This window comes from Borostomias antarcticus (assembly GCF_949987555.1).
Source record: "Borostomias antarcticus genome assembly, chromosome: 3".
NCBI lineage: Eukaryota > Metazoa > Chordata > Actinopteri > Stomiiformes > Stomiidae > Borostomias > Borostomias antarcticus.
This window is the reverse complement of record NC_140236.1, coordinates 37,348,947-37,359,566: the sequence shown is the minus strand read 5'-3', so window position 1 is coordinate 37,359,566 and position 10,620 is coordinate 37,348,947. Positions and strand designations below refer to the sequence as shown.

At 45.2% G+C, this 10,620-nt stretch overlaps 1 protein-coding gene across 1 annotated transcript; it reads right to left on the bottom strand.

The window, feature by feature from the left end:
• Nucleotides 1–2,948: 2,948 nt before the first annotated feature.
• On the bottom strand, nucleotides 2,949–9,996 carry ephx4 (epoxide hydrolase 4; the record flags this gene model as incomplete). The annotated part of the gene is made up of 7 exons (XM_084461653.1): nucleotides 2,949–3,189; nucleotides 3,788–3,936; nucleotides 4,520–4,623; nucleotides 5,683–5,811; nucleotides 6,621–6,778; nucleotides 8,523–8,608; nucleotides 9,754–9,996. 7 exons carry the CDS (start codon nucleotides 9,994–9,996, stop codon nucleotides 2,949–2,951), a joined length of 1,110 nt encoding a protein of 369 aa, XP_084317779.1.
• Nucleotides 9,997–10,620: the final 624 nt, after the last annotated feature.

Genomic DNA, 10,620 nt, shown 5'->3' with positions numbered 1-10,620 from the left:
AGTTAGATTCACCCTGACTGAACCGTCTCATCAGTTCACAGCAGGATAGTGGGAATGAGGAGGATCCACTTGCAACATCTGCGAATGAATAAATGCATACAGTCGCTTGCTAACATTATTGCAGTAATACTTTTTATCTAGACACATTTCGTTGATATGATCACATTGTGATGGTCATTAGATGAAATAGCTCATTTGCTAGACGGACACACTGACCCCGTTTACACCTGGCAATAAAATGCGGTTTTGCTGATCAGATTGCAATTTGATCGTGCTAAACACATGAAAGAGGTGTAAATGCGCCATTTGGACGTTAGACTCACTCGTTGCGTTTCCATTGCAGAAGCTTAACGGGAGCTGGTAGCAAACTGAATTATGTTGACCGTTGCATGATTACAGCTACAGTATAACGTTAGCTATTTAATTCAACAGTACAACACTCAAAAATCCCCAAATGCCTGTCAATTTTCAGAGACGGCTTTGGTCCATACTTGTAGTGTACAGATGCTGTTTTAGGTTAACAAACAAGTATCTATTGGTTACATCATTCATAGAAGCGCTGGACCATCGTTGTTGTCATTTCTGTGCAAGCATGCCCACAGTCGCATCTAGATCCCATCCGCTCAGAGGACAGTGTGGGTGCGGTCGCGCTGTGAAAAGAGCAACGATTGGTCCTTTGGTTACCAAGGCACCCCGCAGACATTTGCATATTGTCTCTTCTAAAGAGCATCACTTGATTACCTAATCATAAACTATCATAAACTTTCTAATAATAAAAAATATTGTAACTTATGTTGGGTGATATGATGTAATACATGAACCCATTTATTTTAACAAAAAACGCCGAATGTTGACCTCTAGGTAGATTGAATCTAGACGGAGATTGGTAGCTTGTCCACCAGTGACACCTCGCGGAAATGTTTTGACCATAAATGCACCCGGTTTGGTTAGCGTCATTGTGCTACTACTAAATGCATGCTCTAATTATTTTCACTTAAATCCTTCAAATTTACCCTCAACGTTTTTCCTTTAGCATATTTGAGGGAGAGCCGTCACCATACATAAAAATCATCCTCATGATTACCTCCGCCCAGTGACAGTGCAGGTAATGTTTTCAGTGGCGTGTGTTTATTGGTTTGTTTGTTTGTTAGCAGGAGGACACAGAAACTACCAGACCGGTTTTCATGGAACTCGGTGGAGGGGAGTTAACCTGACGCCAGATGGTTTGCTTCTCATAATCATCTTGGAACTCTCTGTTGGAAAGGGTAGTCTGTCACTGATACCTTCAACCACTCCTTGCTATCATCACACCTACATGCCCTGTGTAGCTGTTCGTATTTCAAATTCCTCAGAACCAACGCTGATTGGCAAGATCATTTCTGATCTGGAACTAAACAGACCTCTATGGAGAGTATCCAGACAGTACCCCCCCCCCCCCCCCTTGGATTGGGGTAGGCGGGGGGAGAGCCAGGAGTGCACCAAACTGCCCCCACTGGCTCGACTCGAGGGGAGAGAGAGCCACAGAGCCACCCAAACACGGCCGCTCAATCACCTCCATTCATTTTTTGGACTTTGGCTCAAGAGTGAAAAATTCCCCTTGGAAGGTCACAGAGACACAGGATTTGGACTGACTTAAAGCTCTTTGATTGCAGCAATACCAAACATGTCCAATACCAAACATGTCCAATACCAAACATGTCCAATCCCAAACATGTCCAATACCAAACATGTCCAATACCAAACATGTCCAATACCAAACATGTCCAATACCAAACATGTCCAATCCCAAACATGTCCAATACCAAACATGTCCAATACCAAACATGTCCAATACCAAACATGTCTAATACCAAACATGTCCAATCCCAAACATGTCCAATACCAAACATGTGCGCGCAGAGCCACAAAATGCATTCATGGGCGGAGGTCTGTGCTCTCTGAGCATCATTTCTAGTTTATGGAATAATGTTGGCAAAATGCACAAATCTTGCATTTAATGCACAAATCTTGCATGAAAATGCGTTGGTTCATATTCCTCATCCCTAGTGGTCTACATTGTAGCTTGACTTGCATATTTTATCAATCTATTATAGACACTATGATACAAATTACAATATGTCATAGTTAAACCTTATCAACATTGAACAATTCAATCAAGGTGCAAAAATGAGGACCAATAATATAACTGTGATGACAGAGTGAATTATCATGACTCGCAAACGAGTGACCCAAAACAATGATAAAAAAGCCAATTAACCCCAAAAGCATCACACTATATTTTATTTGTTTAAAAAATCAAAACGGTGCAGTCCTGGCTCAGTGGATTTCAAAATGCAGTGTGTAGGAATAGATACAAAAAGTTTACAATATTCAACCATCACTGTTTTTCTATACAGGAAGATAAAGATAACACCATTCTCAAATATATGAGCAAATTTAGTCAAAATAAAAATACAAAAGAACAACATTTTCTTCAAGACAACAACACTACCTGATAGAGGGAGTGGGAGAGGGTTCCCAAAGGACTGTGTCCAAAATAGAGAGAGGAGCAATCTGGTGACACATATAGCAGACAACTCACAGCTCAATCTCTGAGGAAATGGCACATATTTTACACAGCAAAACATTACAATTCTAAGTTAAAGGCACCACACAATACAACTCACAAGGAGGTTTTGCCACATTTGTAATGTTGTAATCAACAAACTTTAAGGCGGATGTGCAAAAAGGTCTTGAGTAGCCGATGTGTCAAACTACTCAGTGTATTCGGCAATGAAATGTGCTTTTGTTCTTTCGCTTACCTTTGACGTCTTAAAAAAATATTTGAAATGTAGAGGATTAATAGAATGATTGCATTATCATTATGTTGGTTGGTTTTCACAGGCATATTCCAGGCTTCCAGGAGCCACAAGTGGGGTGTGTGTGTGTGGAGGGGGTTCATTATAAATTCAGTTCCTGTAGTTTTTACGTCCCTCTCCCTCCTTGAGGAAGGTCCATATGAGGGTGTTGACGATGTCCGGCTGGTCCTGCTGCAGCCAGTGGCTGGCCCCGGAAATGATGTTGAGCCGAAAGTGATTCCTGATGTACAAACGACACGCCTCGGCCATTTCCTGCTCCAGGAAGGCATCCCTCTCACCCCAGAGCAGAAGGACAGGGGACAGGACATCGTTCTGGCTAAGTGGGAGGGAGCTGTGGGGAAAGCATCAATACCAATGAACTGGGTCACATAATACCACAGTATTTAAGTCAAGCCATGAACATGTGTAGAACTCATATTTGACAGGCATTTTGATAGTAAACACTCTGCATTTCTGCAGGTTCCCTTTATCAGCGTAGGCCTGTTGACAGACTAATAGGGAATGGGTCAGAGAAAATAATTTTTACATAACTTGAAGCAGAAAAATCCCCCTGTTCTAATATACAGTGATGCTAAAGGAGGGAGCAGATGGTGAGCTCAGTCACGCGCTGAGTTCACACATGCACTATGGATTCTGTGTGTGTGTGTGTGTGTGTGTGTGTGTGTGTGTGTGTGTGTGGGGGGGGGGTCTGCCTGTCTGTCTGTGAGAGAAAAGAGAGAAAGTGACCAGAGATCTACAGCTGAGCAGTGAGAGTTGATGGTGTTACTGCAGTAATCCAAAAATGAATAATATAGCAAACAAATTAACTCATCTTTAGTAATAAAGGAACAATTATCTATTCACCCTCTGATTTTATTTAAAACACAAGAGGGCGCTGATGACGCATCATTTCAGGAAGTAAAGGAAGGCTGTGACATGCTGGTCCTCACCTGAAGACATTCCTGTAGTAGTTGAGAGCCCCAGTCAGCGCTCCGGGCTGAGACAGGACATAGAGATAGGCCTCCACGTCCTCCCCCGTCAGCCAGCGGCCCTGCCGGCCAATCCCTGTGCTGCGGCTGGTGAACAGGCCCTTCAGCGCCTACAGCAGGGGGGGGGGGTCATGGGGAGTGAGTGTGATTAGAAGACACACTCACACAAGGTCATGTACTGTGTGTCACAGTAGACGAACAGCGGACAGTTTAGGTAGTTGAAGGGACAGGGTTGTGACTGTGACCTTCACTTGAATGAGGCTCAGCATTCATTAAGAGATCTCTCTCCCTATATCATGTAATAGAGACAGTAAGTAAATACGGAAAACGGTCATAAGTCATAATCATCACACAGACCCATTGTCTGTAATCTGCTGTCTGTTTACAAATATACACATTTAAATCTCTCCTAATTAAATCTATTCTTGTGGCCCAGTTTTACTAGCAATAGCTTATCAGTTACTTTTATTTACCTTGGATGCAATTTTGAAAATTGATATTTTAGATAATAATGTTAGATTTTCATACATACATTTCCATACATATTTTCATACAGTAACGTTACATCACGTGTATAATGAAAATGCACAAATGACCTTGAACCCCTTTGAAACACACGGACGCACGCACACACACACACGCACACCTGCACGCACACACACACGCACACGCACACACACACAGACTTGTCACCTTGAAATCATTGATGGAGAGCATGAGCTCTGGGAAGCGGGGGAGCTGGAAGAAGAAGAAATAGCTGGACTTGAGCAGCTGGCTGGGATGACGCAGGGCATAATCTGGATAGATGAGAGGGGGGGTCGATGAGAGGGGGGGGGGGGGGGGGGGCATGGAGAGGGAGAAGACCAGAGAGAGGGCAAAAGAACACAAGGGAAGATTCTCGAGTAAAATGTAACCAGAATGCTAATGACTCAGGGTGCAGTTAGCAGGGAGAGGCTGTGAATGTGTTATGTCTGGCTGACCTCCCCTCTGTGCCTCTCCCTCCATCTTAGCTACCAGTCTAGCCAGATGCTTCAGCTTCACATTAAAGGATGACTGTAATTACCCCCCCATCTCCCCCTTAAGCAAGTAGGGGACGTACCAGATGGATGCTGCTAACACAAAATGGAAGCAATAATACTTGCTAATTAATGATGTTAATCATGATACCAGCCCAAGAGCCAAAACAGATCCTCTTTAATAAGCATGAGGAAGGGAGTTTACTTTCATATTCTATTGATCAATGTTTTCCACAGACGCTCATTGCCAATTCATCTTCACATCTTAGAATGATGAGAACCATTGGGACTGTATGGTGAGAATGTACCAGTGAACACAGAGGGATGAGGATGTACCAGTGAACACAGAGGGATGAGGATGTACCAGTGAACACAGAGGGATGAGGATGTACCAGTGAACACAGAGGGATGAGGATGTACCAGTGAACACAGAGGGATGAGGATGTACCAGTGAACACAGAGGGATGAGGATGTACCAGTGAACACAGAGGGATGAGGATGTACCAGTGAACACAGAGGGATGAGGATGTACCAGTGAACACAGAGGGATGAGGATGTACCAGTGAACACAGAGGGATGAGGATGTACCAGTGAACACAGAGGGATGAGGATGTACCAGTGAACACAGAGGGATGAGAATGTACCAGTGAACACAGAGGGATGAGGATGTACCAGTGAACACAGAGGGATGAGGATGTACCAGTGAACACAGAGGGATGAGGATGTACCAGTGAACACAGAGGGATGAGGGTGTACCAGTGAACACAGAGGGATGAGGATGTACCAGTGAACACAGAGGGATGAGGATGTACCAGTGAACACAGAGGGATGAGGATGTACCAGTGAACACAGAGGGATGAGGGCTGTTCAGGACGATGAGCTTCGTCACCATCTCTGGGTAGTGGATGGCGAACAGCCAGGCGATGGTCCCGCCCCAATCATGGCCGACCAGGAAGCATCTGTTGTAACCTGAGGAAAGATTTAAGTATGGTTGTGTATAAATATATATTTTTATTCAGTTAAAGTGAAAGAAACTCAATAAAGCTTGAAGACAGCCACACTGAACAGCTACTCTCACTGTTGGTTCACTCCCTCTGAGGAAATCTAAACCAATCAAACGTGTCACTCTTAACAGAAGCTCAAATGGAGATCAAGGTCATCGCTGCTGGCTGAGGTCTTCTGCTGTCTCCCCACAATCCTCCTGACCTGTCCAGCACGGCCACCACTATTTGCCCCCAGAGAGATAAATCATTTATGCAGTAGATGAATCATTTTTGCATCATAGCGATGTAGCCAATATGGTATCTGTGAGATTTTTTTGCAGGGGGGGGTTAAAGATTTCACTAGCTTTCATTTTTGTAAAATGGAAAACTTGCTTTCCTAGCAATGCAAAGAATGTATTCACTGCCAGGGCCAGTTTGAAACCCAGCCCTAGTGAGAGGGGACAGACATGGCTCCTCAGACAGCCCCAGGGCTGAGGGGAGGACTCCTGCTTGTGTGTGTTGAAGGGGCTAAAATCCGGCTTGGGCTCCATATCTGCACCCCAGCCCACGATCACTAAGCATGAGTCACAGGAAGCTTGTCATGACACAGTGGGGGTCATCAGGTTGTCTCGAGTACAAATCAGAAAAAAAAGGTTTTACTCTGGATACCAGGCTGCCTAGCCACACTTTCAGGACTGCTGTTTCATTCATGGGCTCAATCTCAATCACTGCTTGTCCCTGAGGCACAGTGATTTAGACAGATAAAAGACTCTCTCTTCTTCTCTGTTCTCTTACCCAGGTACTCCACAATGTCCTTGACGTCTGTGACCAAGTAGTCAAAGCGGTAGCTTTCAGTGGACAGGGGCAGGTCAGACTCCCCGTAGCCCCGCATGTCAACAGCCACCACGCGGAACTCACTCTTAAACTCACGCAGCTGGTGACGCCAGGAGAACCTGAGACAGACAGAGAAACAGACAGACAAGCAGGCAGACAGACACACACACACAAACACACACACACACACACACACACACACACACACACACACACACACACACACACACACACACAGACAATCAAAACAAGAGACAAGAAAGCCACTGAGATCTTGCAGGTACCTGTGGCCGCATGGTAGTCTGTAGTAGTAAACAAGTGTAAAACAAGTGTGCATACATCCATGTCTTTTTGTCTTTTTTATACAACCTGAGCTTTTTGGTATTCTAACTCGGTTTCCCTTTGACACGAATGAAGGTCACCTTGGTATAATTTGAGATGATTTGGTTTCTAATCCGCTCTCTCATCATCTGGACTGGGATAGCTCCCTAATTGCAGATGTTGTCTGCTGTAGATCTGCTATCCTCTTCTTCATGAGCCGAAGGCAGAGGCCTGAGTGTGATTCTGATGAGTCAGGATAAGAGCACAGCTCTGAAAACCAATATACAGTATTTGAATATAGATGAGGTTTTAAATAAAACAAGCAGCCCCAACAGCCCTCGGCCCCTCTCCTGGGTGATAAAGGGAATTTGTGGCTTAACACTTTTCAACACTGAATGAAGTGGGAGTGTCACTTGGACTCAACTGTCTGGTACATCAATGAGTTCATCCTGGATTCCTGGGCACAGTATCGGCAATGGGGCGGAAAAGACCCACGCTACATTAATTATTGGGCTCTGTCCTGTCTATTCACAGCACTGTGAGTTTGCTTGAGATATGGACCAGCTTACAGTACTTGACAACCTCTATGGCCTCGTTCCAGGCGCCTCCAACGCTACGCTTTATTTTCACTTACTGATACATGGGGGAGAGTCAATGTAAGGAGCAGTACTGTAGACAAGGCTATCATGAATATATACATTGCCTTGGCCTCAGAGGATTTTTGCTTTAAAACCAGTATAATTGGAGACACTTGTCTAACAGTTGTACCTACTTCATCACTCACCACTACACCACACTTACTAAGGACAGTACTGAGAGTTCATCAATCAGGGCTCCAACTAAGAAAAAACAACTGAGGAAAACAACAACCTAAACACCTAAAACCTACCCACACAGTACCCACACAGGACCCACACAGACCCACACAGACCCACACAGGACCCACACAGGACCCACACAGGACCCACACAGGACCCACACAGGACCCACACAGGACCCACACAGGACGAGCACCTTCAGGTTCAAAAGCTTTGTTCATTCTGAATAAAGTAGAAACATGTTCAGCCTCCCTGTGGTCCTGCTACAGACATGCATGTCCCTGTGGTCCTGCTACAGACATGCATGTCCCTGTGGTCCTGCTACAGACATGCATGTCCCTGTGGTCCTGCTAGACATGCATGTCCCTGTGGTCCTGCTAGACATGCATGTCCCTGTGGTCCTGCTACTGACATGCATGTCCCTGTGGTCCTGCTAGACATGCATGTCCCTGTGGTCCTGCAGACATGCATGTCCCTGTGGTCCTGCAGACATGCATGTCCCTGTGGTCCTGCTACAGACATGCATGTCCCTGTGGTCCTGCTAGACATGCATGTCCCTGTGGTCCTGCTAGACATGCATGTCCCTGTGGTCCTGCTAGACATGCATGTCCCTGTGGTCCTGCTAGACATGCATGTCCCTGTGGTCCTGGTAGACATGCATGTCCCTGTGGTCCTGCTAGACATGCATGTCCCTGTGGTCCTGCAGACATGCATGTAGTCCTACCAGAACTCCGGGAAGCCGTGTAAGAACAGCATGAGTGGTTTCCCTCTCTCTCCAGCAGCGACGTAGTGAAATCTCAGTCCAGACTCCTGCAACCAGGGAGGACAGAAGATAGCCTGAGTCAACAGTCATCAAGGACATGTATGAAATGGTAACACTTCTCTGGTCATCAAGGACATGTATGCAATGGTAACACTTCTCTGGTCTCAACCATGCACCGTTAGACCGTCTGCTGAGGTGGAGGCTAAAACCCACAACACCATACTGCTGTCTGTGTTATAGTGCCATAGAACAAATAGCTTAGGTGCCATGCCATCCTATATTTATATGTGAATTCAGACTTTATGAAATCTGTCACTGACACCTGAAGCCACTGAAAGTATACTTCAACTTCAGAGTGGTTTCAGTTTCAACTATGGGATAAACAGAGATATGGTAATCGTGTTTTTCTCCCCTTTGTTTGTTAACGGATACATTTCATATCACGTATAGAGTGAAATTTAGTGAGAGGCAACAACTGCACCATGTCTCCCTGTCTGCATGACCCTGTCTGCATGACCCTGTCTGCATGACCCTGTCTGCATGACCCAGCAGACTGCATGACCCTGTCTGCATGACCCTGTCTGCATGACCCTGTCTGCATGACCCAGCAGACTGCATGACCCTGTCTGCATGACCCTGTGTGCATGACCCAGCAGACTGCATGACCCTGTCTGCATGACCCTGTCTGCATGACCCAGCAGATGTGCTCCAGGGCGCGCGGAGCTGTCTCTTCAGCACCACCTGGAGCGCGCGCACGATGGACTAATAACAACAGATAGACTAATAACAACAGATAGACTAATAACAACAGATAGACTAATAACAACAGATAGACTAATAACAACAGATAGACTAATAACAACAGATAGACTAATAACAACAGATAGACTAATAACAACAGATAGACTAATAACTACAGATAGACTAATAACAACAGATAGACTAATAACAACAGATAGACTAACTACAGATAGACTAATAACAACAGATAGACTAATAACAACAGATAGACTAATAACAACAGCAGCGTGCGCGTGTGGTCCGCGTCCGTCCGTCGAAGATGTTTAATAATAACATTCTCACGATTTGTACAAAGGCCTATTTTGATTTATCTGTAATCTCTGTGTTTATGCCTCTCCTGACATGAGCTAGCTCATACACACAATAGGCTATTCCTAAATAGGTGTCTTACCTTTATTCTAACATAACAGTGGGTTCCCAAGGACGTGTCATTCAGGCAGGCAGGGGGGGCTTCACGGATCCCCCACCGGAAGGTTGTTGAGGGTCTTATCATGATGTTCCACCCAAGTTTCATCAAGGCGACGGTGGTGCAGAGAGCACAGTAACCGTAGATCAATGACCAATATCCGCAAACTCGGATCCTCAGCGTTAGTCTGATTGTAAACAACAGCAAGTTATGGAGTACTCTCGCCATCTTTATATTGCCGCTTCAAATGAATATATATCACGTTACCTATTGATTTCCTTTGATTATCCTGACATATTGCTCATTGTCGGCTCTACGTTGTTCCGTTAAAGCGCATCTGCATGCCTGTCCGCCGGGGAGGGGGGAGGCTGAGGGTCCCAGGCTGAATGAACACTGAGCAGCCAAAAGGAGCAAAAGGAGCAGCAGCACGTCAGAAGCACGCTTGCATGTGACAGCAGCTTGTTTATCCCGAGACTGGGAGCCGACTGGGAGCCTTGGGAAACACTGTTGCTGTAGGGCGATACTGATAGTGAGAGTCCAGATATTAGGCTATCACGTAGCAAGCAAATCACTGACACGGATTACGCCTGCTTTCTAAAACCATTTCACGTGGTATGAAAAAATTAAATCATATGAAGTCCAAACGCTTACGATGAAGAGCCTTGTACACTATTCACGCTCTCCTCTCTGGTAAAGACAAATAGTTAATAGGTCAAGAAAAAAAAATCACGGTCATCAAGGGCACTTACTAAGCTGCTTTATTTCAAATGAATAACACTGGAAAATATATAGCCTATACAACATGCCTGTCCACTGCCTACTGTATGGGTATGTGCTCCACTTTCATAGCCA